The sequence below is a fragment of the Patagioenas fasciata genome, chromosome 7 (assembly GCF_037038585.1).
Source record: "Patagioenas fasciata isolate bPatFas1 chromosome 7, bPatFas1.hap1, whole genome shotgun sequence".
Taxonomy (NCBI): Eukaryota; Metazoa; Chordata; class Aves; order Columbiformes; family Columbidae; genus Patagioenas; species Patagioenas fasciata.
This window is the reverse complement of record NC_092526.1, coordinates 22,197,069-22,218,835: the sequence shown is the minus strand read 5'-3', so window position 1 is coordinate 22,218,835 and position 21,767 is coordinate 22,197,069. Positions and strand designations below refer to the sequence as shown.

At 36.9% G+C, this 21,767-nt stretch overlaps 1 protein-coding gene across 3 annotated transcripts; it reads right to left on the bottom strand.

Annotated features, from left to right (window-relative positions):
- Window positions 1-507: 507 nt before the first annotated feature.
- Window positions 508-21,057, bottom strand: HAT1 (histone acetyltransferase 1). 3 transcript variants are annotated; one of them, XM_065841091.2, is made up of 11 exons: window positions 20,920-21,057; window positions 19,718-19,789; window positions 17,995-18,070; window positions 16,138-16,258; window positions 10,092-10,271; window positions 9,746-9,867; window positions 9,141-9,245; window positions 8,696-8,802; window positions 6,059-6,210; window positions 4,660-4,776; window positions 508-913 (listed from the first exon to the last, which is right to left on the bottom strand). In XM_065841091.2, exons 1-11 carry the CDS (start codon window positions 20,924-20,926, stop codon window positions 746-748), a joined length of 1,227 nt encoding a protein of 408 aa, XP_065697163.1. In that variant the 5' UTR covers window positions 20,927-21,057; the 3' UTR covers window positions 508-745. The 3 variants fall into 3 exon arrangements, with proteins under 3 accessions (XP_065697163.1, XP_071667176.1, XP_071667175.1); XM_071811074.1 differs by lacking the exon at window positions 508-913 and adding an exon at window positions 2,793-3,572; XM_071811075.1 differs by lacking the exons at window positions 16,138-16,258; window positions 17,995-18,070; window positions 19,718-19,789; window positions 20,920-21,057 and adding an exon at window positions 15,707-16,118.
- Window positions 21,058-21,767: the final 710 nt, after the last annotated feature.

Here is a 21,767-nt window from a genome sequence, read left to right as displayed (position 1 = left end):
GAGTCAAGAAATTATATAAAGGCACTTGCTTGTGACAGATTTGGATGTTTCTTGCACTAGCTAAAGCCGAAGTGTTTCTGGAGTCTTTACAGTGTCTTGGCTGCTTCCCCAACTGTGAGTTTTCCCAAAATCATGAACCTGCAAAGTTAGGGGTTTGAAAAAGAATATGCTCAAGCCCCTTTAGAAGCTTAAGCAGAATGGGTCTGATAGCTTATGGGAGCAGGAACCACTTCTAAGAGACAGTAAAGAGCCCATACCCATAATGCACCCAGCCAGACCACAGAACCAGTCCTGTAACCTGCCCATATCACATTAAACTAAAGAACACAATGGCCATACACAGTACAATAAATCCAAACAGAACAGCCTGAGGAAGATCAAGTTAGGAGAAACTTATGAGAAATGCAATACTTATATTGGTTAGATTTATGTATTAACTTATTAGTCAGATATCTATTAAGTCTTGAGGGAAAACAGAAAGGTAAAAGAAAACTAATACAATTGAAGTGATAGTGTATCTGAGAATCTACATTGTTTATTTCAGCAATAGGTGCCCCCAAACCTAAAGTACAACATTTAAAAATCTACAACACAAAAATAGAAAATATTCAAAATGCACAGAAACACAAGTCACTTTTAATGTGATTAAAACGTCACATGAGATTTTTTGCAGTTAAGTGGCAATTAAGGATGTGCTTTATAACACTGTATATAAATTTGCAGGTTTTCTGTCCAGGCAGGATCCTCACGCTTGTGCAACTCGTTCTAGGACTCTTCGATAATCTGAAACAAGCTGTTGGAAGCTCTCTTCTAACTGTTCATGTTGCATGTTCAGGTCTATTTGGTTCAACTGATTCGTCAGCTCCTCTGGTCTTAAACACCTCCTCATCTTGGCAAGTTCTCTCTGTTTTTTCTAAGCAATCAAACAAACAGTAGTTTGAACACAACCAGTAATAATCAATAATATGGTATTTCATTTCATTTATTCAATTTCAGTATTTAGTTCTGTAAGTTGTCCCTAACCCTAAGAAAAACAGTAACAGTGTTTTATTAGGACATCTTTTCTGTTGAAGTCTTAGTTTTTGTATTACCAATAAACCAGTGAAGTGAAAAATGGTTTCAAAGTCTTTCCTTAACCAAACTCCTAGTACTTCTGCTGAAGATGTATGGTATGCAAAACAAGACTGCAGAAAATTGACCAGGGTACTTAGTTCTATGCCAACATTAATCACATTGGTGTCCCATTACATGGCTGTTCAGCCAACTAATTTCCCTATAATTGACTAAAAAAAAATTAAGTTTCAAGCCTCCTGTACACAGAAAACATTTCATGAACTGTTACAAATCATTCAAGTTACCAGGGATCAGCAGTAACAGCACTGAAATGCAATAATATTATTTGCAAACATAAACATACTTGTACAGTGAGGAGATGAAAAGTTTCCCTCACTGTGTCACATATGATGTTTTAATCTGTGTCTTAATACAAGAGCACTGAGGTGTTTTTCCTTTCCCAGATTTATTTATACAGCTGATATCTATTTCTGAACTGCTCAGTTCTTTAGTTACCTTCCATTCTTCAGCCTTCTCTCACTTTTTAAAAGTGGAATGTCATGCAGCATTTCAATAAAAATGAAATATATGCATTATGCATGCCTGGCATCTTATCAGTAAGTATTTGCAATGCCTATGGAATCAGAGTTTGTTAAAACAACAAAATTCTCCCAAACAATTTCATTTCTACCATCAGTCTCAAAATAAAAGTCCTTCCCTACTCTAATTTTACAACTACCTCTCAAAGGAAAATTTGTTTGCTTTCTCTGATTCATGTTGAGAGTCAGGAGGAGACACTGCAGAACACAGTAAAATAAGATCAGAAAAACTTTGATAATCTCTCTCAGATCCAACAAACAGGCAAAGTTCAGTTCAGAAAGGGAGGTTGTTTATCAGAGTCCTTGTGAGGCCTCCAGGTGCATTTCTAGTCAATATTCAAGAAGCATTTCTTTGTAGAAAGGAAGTCAAAAGCAGCACAGCAGCACAAGAAGCTTTTCAAGTTTGATTCACGTTAGCTCTATCTAGTCAAAATTAGCAAAATACTCAAAATGTGATGAGCTGCACAAATGAAAATAGAGATGAGTATCTCCAGAGCAAGCTTCTGTCTCTAGAAAATCTAAAACCTCCTTATTCTAGAACAAACCAAAGCCTGGTCAATTAACAGGAATATTTGTTAAGATTATAAATATTAGCTTTGAAAAAAAGGTGTCAGCTTTTAAATACCCATTACATGTGATACTGTAGCATTAGGCCATGTCTAATCTTCAGATTCCAGGTAAAAAGCAAACTCTCTGCGTGTTTTACCTAACCAGTTGTTTCAATATCCACTTCCCTCCAAACATACTACCAGCATATCCAGGTACATCAGTGACATTTTACCTGAGCAATTTCAAGAGGACTTATTGGGAGTTGAGTTGGGCAGAAAAGTATGTTCTGCTCAAGTAGCAAACCCAAACAAAGCATTGTGGTTAATAAACGCAGCACAGCAGTGGTGTTTACTTCCAAAAGGGACGACATGAAGGACAGAGACATGATCAAGGAGACACATCTAGCAGTACAGGCCACTGAAGAGCATAAAAAAATCAGTTCTTCAGAAATGGAGAAGCCACAGTGAAACTGAAATTTCATAAGGTGCTCACCCTCTGAAATACCCTAGAGTTATGCCCTGGCCACTATGATACCAAATCTTTTCTCTCCTGTATTAGTCACACTTATACAGAGAGTGACATAGTTGGCTGTATCAGTCATTCCAATCTCATGGTGCTGTATACAGAAAAATCTCAGTATTTTTAGCAACAGCCTCCTTGCTAATGTGAAGTCTTCAAGGGGAAGAGATGTATGCAGAAACCCCAGCTGAAGACACCTGTGATACAGTTTTATTTCTGCTACTGTTAGCCAGGGAATAGCTGTAAGATGCAATATTATTTTTACTAAATTAAGGTAGTGGCAATTGATAATTATTCTACATCTGTACAGCACTGTTCAAATGAAGCTGTAAAGTGCTTTATATAAAAAATGATAGCAGCATTAGAGCATGCAGTAATACTCCTGATCCTTTATTAGAATCTGTTCCACTCCCCTCCAAATTACTACACATATTAAAAGATAGTTTAATTGCAGTTCTGAAGTTTTTGAAAACAGCACCATGACTAAAATTTATTGGAAACATTGTTTAAAGTGAGTGCATGAGTGAGCTGCTTTCTACATAGAAATACGATAAACAAGATGGTTGTATTTCAGAACATGAAACTTAAAAATCAAGGAAAAGGTGTTGGCTGCTTTAAGGATTCTCATTGAAATAACTGAAAAATTAAAAGGGCAATATTCTGAAGTAGCAACACCGCATATTTAGCAATACAAATATCTATTCATTATTAGTGAATTCATTGCATGCAAAGACTGAAGTGGAAACTATTGCTAGAAGCACCAGAATTGAAGCTGCTTATGGAACTCTGGATTTCTCCCATATGGCTTCAGCGCTGAGTGAATGAACTGAAACCATTCAACAGTCCTGTTAGCTGAAAAAAAAAAAAAATCACAGCCTTATTTGTAGTGGACACTGAGTGAAATTTAGCAAATGAGAGAAGACACTCATGAAGGAGAATATAAAGTGTTTGATTAAGGTCCTGCCACTCAGCATGACATGGTATTATTATCTCCGGATCAGGCAAGCATTTAATACAGTGCTGGGTTCTTGTTTCTGCTACCAGCCCCCCTAAGCCCAACATGAATACAATCAAAGTTTTGCTGTTTTGGTGTAACATGGTAAGTGCTGCTTTAGGAAGACTTGCAAGCTAATCATGGTACTTCTCATACTTTCCAAAACTTTTCCAGAAGGGCTTCGGTTTGCTTAGTGAGCACTTAATTGAAGAAAGTAGCTAACATGCTAGTTATAGCAACAAACCTAGATCTATTTGTGGGCTTTTGACTCATGATACAAAGACTGATGCCATTAGCAACTAGGATTTTTTTAAAATCTGTATCTCAAAAGATCAGTTTATGTCACACAGACCAACTATACTGAAGATCCTGAGAAGCATGCTTAATAGGAACTAAGAAAATTACTTTTCACTAAGTTCAGTACTCGCTTAAGCTTCACTGTCAAAATTATTTTATATTCCATCTGCATGACACCCTATATTGATATGGCTAGGTTACTTCTAGCAAGCTCTTTTGTAAAGACCTAGTTAACAAGTAGAACAGAAATCTAAAGTATACATAGCCTGCAGTGTAAACTTACTACAGCATTTCTCCCTCTTCAAATTTTTGGTTTGTCTACTTAAGATACTTTTAACCTTGTCAAGAAATTGACATTTTTTCCCCCTTAAGCCTACCTGGCTATCATGTCACTTGTAGTTAGATGACATAAGCTTAGTAGTAACTTTCTGCAGGAACTGGGCAGCAAACAGAAGCCAAACACAGGATCTTCAGCACTGCTGTGTATGAACAATCTCTGCATCTGTATATGCGTCTGTTGAACACTGCATAACTAATAGCAGTTGATTGGCAACATAATTGGCACCAACTACATTTATGGAAATGAAAGTAAAATCAAGTATAATTAGCCCTGAAATAAACATTAAGTGATACTTAAGTAATATATACCTTATAGGGACCAATCAGTCGTCTTTTAATGTCCAACCGATAACTTCTGGACTGTTCTGCATCACCCATATCTGTTGCACGCAATCGGAGAATTTCATAAACACGTCTCGTGTGTTGCTAATGAATGGAAAGAAGGAAAACCAGGTCTGAATAAAGAGATCACTCAATAGAACTCAGAGTTAAGAACTATTGAAATATTAGAGTAGTTCCTCAGCTTAACAGAACACAGTCAGAGGCCTGGACAAAGCCTCTGTCAAACTTGTCCTCCCATCTGGTGGGTTAAATGAATACACATTCTTGTTTTTCCTTCAAAACCATTCTCTTCTGTGCAGCCAGTGTCTGATGTCTAAGTGTTGCACCAGCTGTAGAGGTGCTTCAAGGACCTGCTGTAAATGAGCAGCAGAAAGTCCAGAAGCCAGAGTCCAAAAGTACTTCAAAGAACTGAAGGATTAGAACTACACTGACATCAAGCTATATTTTACTAAACAGTATCTACTTTGCTAATTTTAATAGCCTCCATATACCTACTGCCCTTCACAAGGCCCCCTGGAAGTTCTAAATATGAGAATGAAACAACAATATTTTAAAAGTTTTCTGTTTACTGCGGAAGAAAATTAAAGGTTTAGTACACAGAAAAACTTTGGCAAGGAGGATCAGCTCGTATCACATCTGTGAAGAAAAAAAAAATCATGCTGGTACTATTATACATTACTATTAAATGTTGCGTCTGTAGGAAGACAGAATTTAAGGCCAAGTATTCTTTTGCTGAGCAAAAGAACAAAAATAAGATGGTTTGTTTGTTTGCTACACTAGCACACGTTTAGGTACTGTCATAATAAACAAACCAGCTTATTTATCCTTTCAGGTTTCAGATATCAGACATAGAAGGCTCCAGATGTAGCTTCCTTATACAAGCTGTACCATTTTAATTAACACCTCTCAAGTCTCAAATATTTAATAAAACCACACTCACATACATTAATTAAACAACTGCCTTTTCACTGCCATACTCACTAGTAAGTTTAATCATTCACTGAAGAGATTACCAGCAAATTTAGTTGTTCAACTTAAGTGTTCAGTTCTCCAAGTTTTTAGAACTGCCTTAGTAGTAATTGTTTGCTACTTTGATGCTCTGGATTCCCAAAACAACACTTTTATTTGTATAGATACACTTCAAAGAAATGGAAACAATGTCAAATTTATCACATGAACAGAATTATTAGGTTCAAAAAAAGCATTTATCTAAAACCATGAGTTAGGTATCTCCCTTTCAGATACATCCTAAAATCTGCTGAAATAAGCCAGAGTGCGTAATTTACAAGTGTCTACCTCTATGTTTAACTGTTTTTCTACTGGTTTGATAAGAATATGTCCAACTGCAACTGTTCTGATTTAATACCTTGTTTATTTTCAGTTTTTGTTGAGCTTCGGTCACCATTTCCTGACTGAAACCTTGCATTAACTTTCCTGGTGAAAAGCAAAGCAAATCTTTACAAAGCTTTACAAGAACGAAGTCTCTTAGCTTCACATAGTTTTCAGATGGATCTTCAGCTAGAAAGAATTAAAAAAAAATACATGGTTAATATGAGCATTATTTGTTTTCTCACATCTGGTAATTACAAAGAGCTACAGAAAACAAAAGCAGATACACTATTTGTCAGTATATAAACAACTGTGCTTAATCATAACTACTGCTATCAAAGTTCTAGATGTTTGACAGTAGATGCTAAAGACTGCAGAAAAAAATCTTCTAGTACTTTGTGTATGCAGCACTGTATAGTATTATACAAACATTTCTCAGAGGCTGACAATACACATTTAATCAAATTTAATTCATTGGGAAAATTACTCTATGTAAAAATCTTTTCCTTTGTATGTTCCATCTATTTTGTATCTGCCAGAGTGGGAGGACTACCAGAACACAAAAATTGTTATAATGTGGAAAAACTCTGGTGAAACTATCCTTCTGTATACAACTAAAGTAACTGAAGACAGGTATTGACAATGAGTTAGTCTTTGTTAGCAAGGAAGACAAGGAAATGTACAAGGAACCAAAGTACAAGCTTATGCAAAATAAAAAGGTTGAAAGGACCTAAGTAAAAGCTGATCACAGTTTCAAGTTATGCTGCCATTTTGCTTAAAATGGCAGCATAACTACCAAATCTCTTGCTCTAAAAAAACCCCACCAAAACCGAGAACTAGCTTCCACAAACCTCAATGCATATGCACAGTCCCACATGCAACTTTATTCCCACTTTAAAACTATGCAGAGGGAAAATGTTTACAATGTTGTGAACATATTTCTTTCATTGTAGAATTTACTGCTAAACAGCTTAAATCCCAGTTGTGGAGTTTTTTTTAGCTTTGAGGGCCACTGTAAATACTTGAAATTTGCAGTAAATCAAAAGCTAGTAAGTTACCAAGAAGGACTGGGATAGAAGTCTTTGCTGTGTTATATGCAGCACTGCACAAATGGCAATTTATTTTTTTCAGGTTGGAGAATGCTTATGATGATTGTATCAGCTAAAATGCTTTGTGCTTAAGTGGTCTAATCTTGCATGGCAAGTCTTACAGCATTTATTCTGCAAAAAAGGTTGGAGAAACTGTACTAAAATTAATTGATCCCATTCCTTTGTGCTCAGATTAGTTAAAATAAAGAAGTGGCAGCATCAGTAAGCTCGATCAGCATACATTTTGCCTTGTTGCAGTTTAGATGACAAGTTATAAGCAGAACAAAATATTTGTTATAAATATGAAACTCTAAAGTACTTTTTTAAAGCATGAGCTCTTTCACAAGTAGATCTTCATTTTCTCTTTTCAGAAAGTTTAAAGGCTTTACTTCACAATTTTGGGTGCTACTTAGCTAAATATCTTGGCCATATCAAGTTGCTCAGCCTGGTTTTCCTCTCAAAAAGGACAATAATTTTGTAAAAGCTTTAATTCCCATAGCTTGCAATATTCTACATGGCATTCAAGTACTCTCCTACTTTATTCCATAAAGAAAATAAAGCCTATTTTAGCACACATTTACTGTTTCCTGCGACCTTGAGTTTAAGGCACTGAGCCATGAACATGTCACATGATTTATGCAGTACCAAGCTAAGACCTTATTTCTCCTCAGCTATAAAAGCTATGAAAAGCTTTGCACTATTAAAAGGAAATAAGTAAATGCACAATGCACATTATTTCCTGCCGCTTAAGAAAGTATAACTACATTTGCATTCCTATGAACAGGTTTAATATTATGAGCTGGATTAACTTACATTAGGATTATCCTGGAGCAATGCATTACAAAAGCAACTGTTCTATTGTATTTTAATTAGAATGGGGGGGTTATTTCTAACAAAGATGAGGTCTGAGACAGCACCTAGAATTGAATAGTCATGTTTGAACTGCATTTCTTCCTACATTGGACTTGAAACCACAAGACAGATGTCATGTTTATGGCCATTTTTATGTTACAATTGCATGCACATACACCCTTGTTCACTTCTACCATTTCCTCAATAATATTTATTTTTAGGTATTTATGCACACATCTTTAGTATCATGAGTGCCTTCAACCAGCAATACATACTCCTGGAGCAAAATTCTCTACAGATTTTTACTGACTGAAATATTTTGTCTTGCACACTACACAAATATGCTATTTTAGTTTGTTTCCCTGAACCATCCCCCAATGTTGAGTTTTGGCTAATAGGAGTAAGTTGAACAAGGAATTTGACAAAGCTTGATCTCTTGGCAAACTCAGTTGTGCATCTCACAATAAAATGGCTAATTAGCTGGTAATCTGTTCATGCTAGGGACTGAATTTTCCTGGTGTGCTGTTCTCCAAGTAAAGGATTTAAGGAGCTACATTATATACAGTTCTTCTGTAAACCAGGACACTATTAATCCTGAACTGAGCTGAGGCTAAATCTTCAAAAGGCCATTTCATTCTGACAAATGAACATGAAAGTTAGTTTGGAGGCTAGCAACCTGCAAATCCTGCAAGTTGCTTATTAAACAGATGAACAGAGTAAAAAATTTAACAAACCTGTTATATCAAGTACTGTTGGAGAAGACATATAGTATCTATGCACAGTTTCAAGAAGCTGAGCACCATGGCCTTCTCCTTGGAATGGTGGCAAGATCAGCATTTGGCTGCAGACAAAAGAATGTCTTTTCAGTTCAAATGCATGCATTTGGTAACATCATAAAGTAAAGGCTTAAAAACAAAATGGTATTCCATTATAAAGTACATGTAACAATCTTCATGTTAAAATAAAATTTTTTTTACAGTCTTAAAATTGCTAAATATTCAGAATTTGTTTGAGATTCCCTCCGCTTCCAGAAGGGAACAATGAAATAAATCAGTGCATAGCCAGCAAATAATGGGGATTTTTTTAAACAAATCAACACCATTATAAACAAGTATTGGGAACTTCAGCAGTTCCCTCTTCTGAAATAAAAGGCAAGGCACGAGTTACGCCGCCAATTACCTTACACGTGGCCGGGTTTTGTCTGGGTACACATAGTAATTATAGACTGTCATGTAGCCTACGGTCGCAAAGAGCGTAGCTCCATCCTTATTATACTTCTCAAATCTGCAGATAAAACAGAAAGCCAAGCAGGTCAATTACAGTCGCGCTCCCATGCAGTGTCCATTTTCTTTTCCATTCTCCAACTGAATTTTCAGTGTCAGCAAGCTACTCTGTGAGGGCCCAATGGGTACACCTGCTATGTTCTGAATGTACAATTCACTTAATTGGTGTGCAGCAACTTGGATAAATCAGGCCTCTTTACAGCACTTCAGTGCACTTGCCTATTATAAAGATGAATAGGTGGCAAGTAAAAGAAAACACAGGCAAAGCTCATTTTACTGTTTAAGCCTACATTCAGGGCTCTAACGGACAACAGCATTTAATTCAGCTCTATTCTCAAGGTTTCCCAAAGCATAATGGAGAAAAACTCAAGCCTCACAAACAATGGTTTTTCTTTCCTGGGAAAAATATCATTATACTGCTCCAATAATTGGCCAGCCATAATTAAAATGCAGGCTTTGTGGAGGTAATAAGGTCCACTGTTGCTTTAGAACTGTACTTACACTAGAAAGTAGTTCCATCTTTCATCATCTACATCAATAAAGCTAGCAGTTTCAATAAACCACATCAAGAACGTCTGAAGCCTTTCATGATATTCTCGAAAGCCTGGACATGTCATGTCAGCCTAGGGAAAAAGCCAGGAGAAGTCAGGTGAAACCTATCACAGATGTAAGAGGAAATAAAATTATGCAAAACCTAATTAAATTATCCAATACAAAAAAGCATGTTTATAGTTATTAATAAACTGGCAAAATGATAGTATTTATATACTATAGTTGAAACATCATTGAAAGTGCACCACTTTAATTTGGTTGCTAAAAAGTAGAAATTTCACTTATTTTTTTATACCTTGTATATCTGATATGTTATATCTTCACCAGCTTCCTCATTATGGACAGAATATGTGTGTAGCAGCATTCCAAAGGGCTTGAAGTTGACCTCTTTCTCCAGCAGAGACACAAAGTCATCTGTGTTTGTGCAAAAACGAGGAGGAATGATTTCTCTAATTTTACTTTCAACATCATCTGCCTGGAGACAAAAAAAATGGGCAGGATCAGTGGAAGATTAGAAGAAGACAGCACTGATGTCACTACTGTGCTATAAGAAATTAATATAAAAGAGTTGCTATGGCCTAACTGTAATTAGAAAAATAGGAGAAAAAAAAAGGAAAAAGTATTCCTGTTGTTCAGTAGTGACCTTCCAGCAAGTAAAAGAGCTGCACTGACAAGATCCAAAGGTCACAACCTAGCTACTATAAGCATCAAAAAGCTCATAGTTACAGCACACATTCATAAACATTTTTTGTTTAGAGATTGTTACATTTGTTCAAGTAAAACCTGAGAGTGTTGATGGCTATTCTGAAAGTGCAGCACACTCAGAAGCTAAGACTTTCCAGCCAGCAATTCTGAGATTCTGCTACACAGTCTTGAAGAACTCAGTTTCCCAAACAAACAATTTACAAGAAGTATTAGGTGGTGCTGAACTAAGTGGAGGAAAAGGGACAAACACCAAAAATGGTAGCTCCCAAATGGGAAAGTGACAGCTAGCACACTCTTGAATTCTTAGGTCTCCCTGCTTGAAATGCTCGCCTATAGGGTCAGCCGCAAAACACATTACAAACTAAGACGACAACATCCCACATTCAAATCAAAGAACATATTGAAAACAAAGTTTGACATAAAATTATATTTTTATTATTTAAAGATGCTGTCAGCAAGTCTGACCTGCAGTCTAACACGCCAGAGAAGAAATATTCTGACACCAAAATTAAATTCAGAGACTAAAATTATTCTTCTCAGATAACCAAAGTGAAAGTTAGAGACCATCAGCTGAGCAGACTTCATAATCCTTTTCAGAGCCCAAAAGACCACTTGATTGAATACATTTACTACTTCTTTTTAACCATGAATATTTGATGAAGTTTCACAATAACGTATTACTGCTTCTCACCAGGCAATAAAACTTAATGAATTGGTCTCAACTTAACAAAACCATACTCCTCAATACAAGTCCTAAAAGCCTGACATTACATTCAACAAAATGAGCTTACATTCAATTCAAACTTTCCTCTGGACAATGAATCCAGGTTTTTACTTAATGGAGTTTGCCGCGAGTTCAGCTGTAATGTTTGTATTGTATCTATTTCCACAAGGACTGACACAAGAACACTTTGTGTTAACTTACTAAGCAGCTCTTTCACACCGTTTACATGCATGATGGGTATTAGTTCAAAACCAAGACCCTTGCTACTTAGCATTCAAAACAGGGAAATTAAGATGCTTAGAACAAAATACACTACAAAAGGCTAATACAACATGCTACTAATTCCTGTCCTTTCAACCACAGTCCCTTAAGTAGAAGCAATGCACCTGCAAATGAATAGCACTTTATCATTCAGTTACATTTTTACTGTAGAGAAAGATGGATGTAGCTCAGCACAAACAAGTTTTATTCTTAATGGTTTGGTACTACCAACATTTATATTTATATTTGTAGAGAGAGCTATTAAGCAGTTAAAATATAGCTCTACAATACTTGGTGTAAGAACCCAGTTAAAACACATACAATCTGTACATACATTTCATTCTCAAAACAAAGGAGATGCATTCATTGGAACCTTTCCTATTCTTCTTAAAGCAATACTAGTTAAATATATTTTCTTTACATTTACTGATTTAACTGCATGACACAAAACAAGCCATTTTTCAGAATCAATGAATTACATAAAAAAGTAGTATTTGTATGGAACACATTTTAGAAATGCTTATTTTTTTTAACTGTGCAAGTGTATTGTTTAAACAGATCTTCAGTCCACACTGATAACAAAACTGTAAGAAACCACAAGAACCTGTAGTGATTTTCATTTTATATGTCTGAAAAAGGCATGTAAAAATAATCTCCAATTCAAACAAGACTTCCAAGTATCAGTTCAGTAACTCATACTATGTGGAAGATACCTAAAACCAGTGAATATGCAGTATGAAGTATGATATGAGTAATTTGTCAATTTAAGTAATATGGCTCTCCTCATGTTTAAGTTGCTTCATCAGTGATAAGAAGGAAGGCAAACTTTCACCTGCTGAATTGCATGCAAGATAATGCATACATCTCTGGTTCCCACCATAGAACAATCTTGTTTTCCATAAAATAGAAAGAATTAAACCATGTGAACAGAAACTTATCAGATAAAGCAGCAAATAATCCTTCCTAGTTCTATATGACCATGGCATATTTTGATCTAACAACCTCCTGAAGTTCTCTCCCCCTGAAGCGATGCCTGATGTAATTTAAGAAACTATATTCATCAGTTAACTTCCAGCATTAACAAGATTTTCCTTTCTTACAAAGAAAATCCCAGAATCTTCAGTGTGAGTGGTAGCATAAGCTTAAGTCATCCAATTTTTGGTCAGTAAGTCCTGAAATACCGGAATCTTCAAATATCAACACCATACAAATAACTTGTTTCATTAATACCTGTACTTGTTAATGGAAACATCCCTTACACCATAGGCACTTTCTAAACACTTCTCTCTGAGGTGTTCATAATCCAAGGAGTTATTAACATTTGTTTACTGCCCTTCCCTTGTATATTTCTTTGATATTGGTGAGTTTCTTTTCTCAGAGCAAGGCACTCATATCTTACCAACTGGCATGCATGCACATGATGACACACAAGTTTCTGTTCAGAAAAACAACCCAGGTGACTATTGTAGTGGCGCTAAAGACAGACAAAGCCACTTACAATGAAGTGTGCAAAAACCTGAACCAAGCCAGCCAGGAGCAATGAGCTTATGCTTCACAGAAGCACCGTCTGTAATTCTTTACCTTCACAACCAGAATCATGTGAGGTGATGATGGGCAATCTGGTACAGGCTTGCAAATAAGCAGTCCTACTAAAATGAAGCTTAAGTGTGCAGTGTCTCTGTACACTGCTTTTGACTCCAGATAATTTTAATAGAGAGATTATTATTGAACTAACATGTAGTTATGACATTTTTATACCATGTAGATGCTGTTTCAAAGTGGCTTAATTTCAAATAATTATAGAAGCATATGTGAAAGCTGAATTTCTCTAATAATTATATGTATTAATTTCAGTGAGGAGCAATACAGTGATCAGCAATATTACTTAAAAAAAGGACACCCAATATTAACATTACATTTTCATTAATTTTTGTGTAAAGCAAATGTATTAGATCAGCTGCAAAGCAAAATACATTTATAGTAAAGACGGTTTCAGAGTTTAGTGAAATACTTTCCCCCACCACATTGTAAAATCCAGATGAAAAGGAAGATACTTGAACAGCTGCAAATCTCAAAGCAGCAAGCAATTTAGGGGTCAATGCTATTAGTATTTAGACTAGAAAAAAAGCAGGCTGTCTTCAGATATTTGAAAGAATCAACTCCACGCAAGGGATAAATTCTGTCCATTTTCACTAAATGAAGCACCAACTTCTAGTTCAAAACACGACCATACTTTGCTGAGCCTTCCTCCCCAACATGGTTTAGATGCATCTTTATGGAGACAATGTTAAGATGCATAAATACAACTGGCTCCTGATACTTCAGGATCTTATATTTTTCCTCATGTTTGAAAAGATCTTGGTAAAAAAAAAATAAAATAGTGGTATTGGGAGAAATATTTCTGTCAGTCCCTAGCAGAGACTGTAGCAGCTGCTTTAGCAATAAAAAAAACTTAATATCACAGAATAAAACCACCTGCTGTTGAATGGGCTTGTGTGGATATTTAGATACAAAATCCTAAGTTGTCAATAACTTTGCCAAACATTAAAACTCACTTCTCACTTACAACCAGTTATGTTAAAGGCAGAGGCTGCTATCCTTTCCTAAGCACCATCTATTCACAGCACAGATTACCTGTCATGTATGGCAGATAGTCTGTGTCTTAGTATGATCATCCTGAATGAGCTGAGATCAGCAACCAGGTAACTGAGAAAAGTAAATGTTAATATGCATTTAAATTAACAACCTGCTGTAATTACAGCTTGTTCTCATCTCTGAAAAAACATTTGTATCTTAAGGTGGTTAAACTAATGGCATATACAAATGCAGAAGATTAATGAGTACCCTATCTTTTTTCCTACTAAGGTTTAGATATAGCCAGAGGAGTAGCCTATTTGGATGCACAGTGTTAACAATACCAAGGGAACCACAAGGTATGTTAACCACAATATTTCAATTCCATCAAAGCTCATAGATACTCTGTCAAGTATACAGAAGTCTTGCTCAAAAAGATCCTCTTTTTTTTTTTTTTGGTCCTCATATCAAACACTTATGCAACTGGAGGAATAATTCAGTAGAGGAAACTGCTTGAAAGAAGCAAGGACTCTGAGCAATCAAAAATGTTGCAGTATGCTTAGGGCAAGATAGACCTTGTTTACATTGTTCCTTCCTCCAGGAAAGTAAACTGGCTTTGTTATTTGTACAGAAAATAGAGACCATGAGTAAAAAGGTGCTATGGTGTGAATTCCTGTTGTGACATGACTTTAAAATTCTATTGGTGAAAGTTTGGACTGTTTTATTTTAATGATTACTGTTTTGCCAGCAGGTTTCCCTTTTCCCCTTATTTTTAAAAACCTTCTAAAGATTAACAGCCTTGACCTTTCACTCCTAAGATATGTCGTCCTAGCCTCAAAAGCATTTCAGACATGTCCAGGCACTTAGCTTGTTGAACTACACATATTGTAATAGAACTTCAGAACAAGGGAGGGAAAATCTTTAAAATTAATTTAACAAAGTCATTCCAGTGTTTTTTCATTTAGAATAAGCCCTTCATTGAAAATATTTAAATATACTCCAATGAATTTGAAATTAGGAACTTCAAATACAGCCTGAAGTCATAAAAAGTCTATTTTTTTAAAATAAGTTTTTCTCATGCAGAGTATTTTGAAGTCAGTGCAAACATATAGTAATTTCACACTAAATAGTATTATGAAGATTTATCAATAACCATGTCAATAGCTCTTTCACAAAGAAATCAACTCAATTTTTTCTTATAACTAAGTAAAACTCAGATGACATTAAATTTTCTTAAGGCAGAGACCACTCTGAGAAAGTTTTTCTAAATAATTGTACAGATACTTCCACAAGTATTTAACAGTTAAAAACACTGTTAGGAAGATACTTTATTCCTATTTAAGTCCCATATACCTTTCTTCAGATGGCTGAAAGACTGATTAGCTTAGCTTTTGTGAGATTATCTCAAAATTATTCTGAGAGCATATATGCAGGAGGAATAAAAAAAAATATGTCTACAAATGTTCTATAAGCTTGGAAAACCTGTAGGCAAAAAGAGAAAAAAATAAAAAATCCAAACATCCTGCAGGCAACTACATTATTGTAATTCCTTTAAGTAAGAGATAAAGCACACAATATCCAACCAAAAGTCTCTAATCTCATTTCAGCCTTATTTGCTCTCCATATTAATCTCATTTCAGCCTTACTTGCTCTCCGTATTTGCCATTTGAAGAGATACCGTCAACCATCCCAACTCTAGCAGTGTTTACAGAAACCTCCTCTTCCTACGTACTGAATTCTCTCCAATATAAGAACGACCAATGCTTGTCCTCTTCCTGGAGACGGTTCACTTGGGAACGCAGACTTGCCAAGTTGTGATTTTTTGGTGGAACTGACCTTGGTATAGCACAAACACGATGTGCTAATTTGACAGAATGTTGATGGTACTGCAGTCAAAGGAGGAAAAATGGGAAAATGTATGGGCAATAGAAACTTTTTTCAGCTAGCAACAAATGATGTTTTGTCTGCTTTTAATACAAATCATGTTTGGGTGGCCAACTACTATACCTACAATTCTTGTCCATATCTCTAAATTTTCTTAATAATGTTTTAAGTGCAGGTCTGGTTCTGTCTTTACCTCCACACAGTCAAACTTTTCATTAACTTTAGATGTATATTCAATTCGGAACAGTGTTGACAGGTTACCAGCAATATAGTACAAGAGGATCTTCAATCCCTTGTAGCCAAAGGCGATTTCACTGAGGAAGGAGAAAAGAGGAATCAGAAACTTTATATAAAGGATCACAGCAAAACACTCACATCATAAAGCTTTCATTTAATAAGGTCTGAAGTTCACACCATCTTTCCTAGTGAGGTATACCAAGCTTCCTAAGAAGAAAAGGGTATCAAACTGGATGTACACTACTTCGACAGAGATCATGCCTTACACTATTTCTATTAGTTATTTTTCTCCTCTAGTGGAGAAATGGAACATGTTCCTGAATTCAGTAAGGCAGTGTCTGTACAATTATTGTGACAGATGAAGAAAGTATACTTGAAACAGCTAATACTGAACTTATGTATCTCAGTGTCTTAAACTTATGTTAATTGATCAGTAACATTCATGAAAACTTACTTTGCAGCGTAGCATATGTGGGATACACAACCACAACTTATATTGTATAAAACACCTATTGCTACGACTGGTTATCTGTCTCTTTTTGGTGGATAGTTGCTATATGCTTATCCAATCTAACTACAACTGAGTAAATGCAAAAAAAGAAAAAAGTATAGAATACAAAAGCCTTCTTCACACTTTGAAAACATGAGTTGCCTGAACATAAATACCATACTGTTGTGAAGTGTAGAGAATTTATTTTCAGGCAAAAAAAATGAACTGCAGAAAATAGTAATATTCACAAAGAAACAGGTTCCTTTTGTTATTTTAATGCATAGTTAAATTCATGTTTTACTAAGATTTTTCTTCTATAGTAGCATATTAATAATTTAAAATGTGACACAAAACTGCCAGAACAAGAATTTGCTTGTTAGTTATCCTGCCAGGTTGAAGAGTTCTCCCATTACTAAAAGTATAATTATTGTCAAAGATAGCTGCACTAGATGGACAGATACAGTGATTTCAAATTTGGTGCATCTTTTTCAAACACCCTGTAGTGCAACTAATTTTATTGCAATTAATATAGGTAGTTCATCCTACTTGGAGTACTTAGAATGGTTTTTAAAGGAAATGGAAATTAAGAAACCCAACTACATCAAGAAGTCCACAGACACATGCATGTGGATTTCCCTTAGTGTCCTCTTTTAAAAAAAAAAAACTATGGCCAAATTGTTGAATTTCACTCTATGAAAATATTAAATGACACTTCAGCACTAGGATATGGTGGCTAACTTCCCTACAATATCAGTGAAAGTCAGCAAGAAACAATACCTTTCTGTATTCCCTGCATGTCTAACTGGTTAGAAGTATACATATTAGAGCAAATAAGCCCCTGAATTCAATAGAGTTAACATTCAATGATCTAGAACAGCCAACAATGAGAGTTTCTGCTAGTACTTCTACATTTTATTCACTAAAAATCCCATGTAGTAGTAAAAAAGAAATTGATATACTGTTGCTAGATAGTGGGGTTTGGCACACATTACTGTGAAAGTTATTAGCTAGAATTGATAATTCTTTCCAAATCTTCGAAAAATGCCATGAACATAATATGCACTTAAATAGGAAATTCTGACTGCAAAATCAGGTATTCAATTCTCTGCTAATCTACCTTAAAAATGGCATATAAAATGACTAGAGGCTCAAACTCTATGAGCTTGGCACCAAGGACACTGTTAAACTATATGGTCATAAAACTGAAGTATTGCCAAGTCATTTACAATAGCTTGTTACGGCAGGATTTCTTGTTTTCCAACAATTTAGAAGTGGCTTTCTCCTTCCAGACACATTTCTTTGACTCCAGATACTTTAACTTACTCGTCTCCAAACACTTGATGGCTATATTCTGGATTAAATGTTGTGTTGTCATCCTCCAAATCCTCAGGAAAGCGAACTGAGAAGAAGAGAAAAAGAACATGACTGAGTCATCAGCTTCAGTTTGTTTATCCACAGATGCCATACTAGATGTTCACACATTCTTCCACTACAGAGTCAGACAACTTCAATTATGAACCTATTTATGTTATGCTGGCATACAAATGAAGTAAAGACATCTAGTACAATTTAGATGCCTGCTATTTGATCTGAAGAGATCAACTAATTAAGCAGAACAAAACTGAGAAATTGTTGACACATATGTACACAGGTATATATTTCACATATATAATCTCCTGAATGTTACTGCCTTAAACTTCATCTTGAACACTGAGAACGCTAAAGAAGAAAGTGTATGACTGCTTTTATATGCATGTGGGAAATACATGTGGGTTTTTTTTATGGTACAATTTCATAGCTTCTCATCTTTTCTCTTAATATAATTCATATGTAGAGCACCTACACCCTCTGAAAGCAAAAAGGAAGCTAAAAATATTAGCTGAGATGGGCAATGGGTACCTTAATTAAAAATATTCTAGCAGGCTCCCTGAAACCTGATATAGTAGCTCCTTGGATTTCTAGACAAAAATCACTCACATGTTATTATTTCTCATTCTTTCCTTCGATCTTAGAAAGGTGAAGGACAAAAAAAAGTCACTCATATAATAAAATAATTATTTGAAACAAAGTTTAAGAACAGAAATACTTCACAATTACAGTGGGTTAAAGACTTAAGTATATTTTGGCTCACAAGCCTAAGGTGATTGTGTATTAAAAATGCCACTAAACTACATGGAACTGATCGCTAATAGTAATTCTGGAAAGTGCTTAACAGTTTAATTACTTTTACTTTCTTAATAAAATATGGCATTTGTAATGTTCACAAGAACAAATTGCTGAAGGGCTAGAAAGATTAAAAATTAGATAGGCATGCTTTATTCTTCAAGTTATTACTGCTGCATATGAGATATAAGCAAACCCACCAAGATTTCAATAATTCTGTTAGCGTTCTGCATGTCCTAGTAAGCAAATTAGTTACAGAGAACAATAAACAGTTATCAAAAGACTGACAAATTTTATACTCATATTTCACACAATTTTTGTTAAAAGCGTCTTGTGCAATCCAGATGTTGTGTGGGGGAAAAGGCAGCAAAAAGCCAACCCAACACCACTTTTCAGTCTTCTGTCTTTCTTGATTCTATTCCCGCCCCCACAAGGAAAGAGGAAAAGAAAAGAAGTTAAAAATATATAAATAGATATTCGTAAGCCTACAGAAATAAGTTCTGTTGCTATGGTCACCACAAAGATGACACAAACTTAGGACTGAACCTAAGAGTTGCATAGGGGCTAGAGAAGAAAAGAGAAACTAAAAGAACACAATGAATACTTCAAGAAAATAAGACAAGCAGTAACTCCAGTGTACTCTGGTAACATGCTAATAAATGGTTGATGACGTTATTATGCAGAGAGGCGACTGATTTTCTATAGTTGTACTTTAATTGTAGTAGCCTCAGCAAAACTAGACTATGTATTCCTACTCTTGTGCTTGCATATTTACATTAATAAGTACATACTTAAACCTGGGTGGATTTAATTATAAGGAAGTTTCTTAAGAAGATACTAAAATATGACAGTGTCAAATGCACAAAACTTAAAGTAACATTACCTAGTTTCAGCTGAATTGCTTCATTTGTATTACACTTGTATTCAGCCAGTTTCTTCTCCATAGCAGTAAGCCCTGAAGAAAAATATTTTTTTAAAGAGTTCAGAGGTATAAAAGTTTGTGTCACTATTATTCAAAGAACATATTTAGAAAAAGGTTCTCAAAAGCAGAAAACACACGCAACACAAAACCAACCAAAATACTGAACAAATAGGTTAAAAAAAGCTACAATATGCCACCACATGTAAAAGGAATAAAAAGATTAATCTCAAGCACTTCTCTGGAACTGGAAAACAGACCACAAGTATCTCGCTCTTAGTTTCTGAGTATGAAGGTCATGACAATAAAATATTTAAATGCTCCAAGTTTTACCAATAAAACATATTTGAAAGGTGCAAGTAAAAATTAATGATTCAGTTTAACAGATGTTTCTTTTAAAAAAACTACTAACATATTTCAGGGTATTTCAAGTGTTTGCATGTAGTAATTTTCATAAACACGCATTCATGAACTACAGTGGCATGTACACCACCAGCAATTATCTAGTTACCACTTGTCTTCTAGAGCATATGCAGAAGGAAATAACAAATGAATTGCATCTAGTCTGTTTTTCAAAGCATAATCCAGGGCAGAAGACGTGCCACTTATTTTTCAAGTGCTTTACAAATCCAACCCCACCATCTTTCCAGAAGCCTCATCAGAAAGTTCTTCCTCTAACTTCAGATAATCAGCTCTAACTAAAAACAAGCTCAGGTTTTTGATTCCCTCTCCACTCCCACTAAAGCAGTGGACACGGAGTTACAGTCTGGGTCACCACTCAGCGTAGGGGCCCACCAGCCTGCAGACGCCTGCCCAGCAGCAGCACGTTCACAGCAACAGGGGGGCCTGAAGCCAGCGGCATTCCTCATCCAGCCCCCTGTTTCCGCGGGCCGCCCGCACGACCGCCCCGAACCCCCCGCTCCGCTGCCTTGCCCCATGCCCTGGACACAGCGCTCCCAGGCGCAGGCGGCACCGGGGCCCTGCCAGCGCCTGCATGAGCCCGGCAGAGGAGAGCGGCGCCAGCCGCCCCGGGGCCCCGCTCCCACCCAGAGATCGCCGGCAGCGCGCAGACCTATTGCCCCAAGCGGTTAGGGCGGCAGAATGGGCCCTGCCAGCGCCCGTAACGCAGTCGGACGGCGCGGGGCGGGACAGGCCGCGGGACTCACCCGCCATTTCCGAAGAGCGGCGGCCGAGTCACCCGGGCAGAACGAATCGACCCGCGCACCCACTCGCCGGAAATGAGCGCACACGGACAACCTTCCGCTTCCGGCCGCCGAAACGCAGCAGGGAGCCAACAGCTGCGCTATGCGAAGCGCGTAACACGCGCGCATGCCCGGCGCAGCTCCGGGCGGGAGCCTTTAAGGCGCGCATCCGCGCGATTGCTCGTTTGCATAGCTCCGCCCGCAGCAGCCGGGCCTGGCTGGCGCACGAGCGCAGTGCTCCCGACGCGGCCTCGCAGCTGCGCCCCCGCCCCAGCGCGGGCTTGCCCAACCGCGAGGGGCGCCGCGTGCGGGGAAGGCGGGCTGAGCACACGTGTGCCCCGTGTTCCCCCGCTGCGGCCTCTGCTGCTGGAGTGCGGGTGAGTCCCTGCGGGCTGCACCGGGTGTTAACGCTCTGTGGAGAAGCCAAAAATACAACACCTTGCCTTTCCACTCCGGATGGGGCAGAGCAACCTCTTCCCTTCCACCTCCTGCACGTACCGGCCCCACGGCTCAGTGCCACTGTTAACGCCTAAGCTGAGAAAAAAGAGGAGCTTTATCAGTAGTACAAAAGAAAGGCAGGTGCTGATCCACCTGTCACAGCTGCTGTTTGAGATTTCTGCAATTTTAAGGGCCTTTTCTGATACACAGTTACTGTACAACTAATGTATACCTGGACTTGCTGAACAACATAGTTTAGTGGTCGAATACTTCCCAAATAGGCAGATTTATAGAAAAACTTTTCTGCTGTCAGCTGGCACACAGGTAGTGTGTGAACTCCCAGGTATCTTCATGAAGTTTTTGTTGACATACAG

Excerpts from the sequence above, each read along its gene's own strand:
- HAT1 (XM_065841091.2), bottom strand. Across the intron at positions 18,071-19,717 it reads AGCAATTCAGCTGAAACTAG|TTCGCTTTCCTGAGGATTTG; the intron begins GTAATGTTACTT and ends TCTTCTTCTCAG. Across the intron at positions 16,259-17,994 it reads CATCAAGTGTTTGGAGACGA|TGAAATCGCCTTTGGCTACA; the intron begins GTAAGTTAAAGT and ends CTCCTTCCTCAG.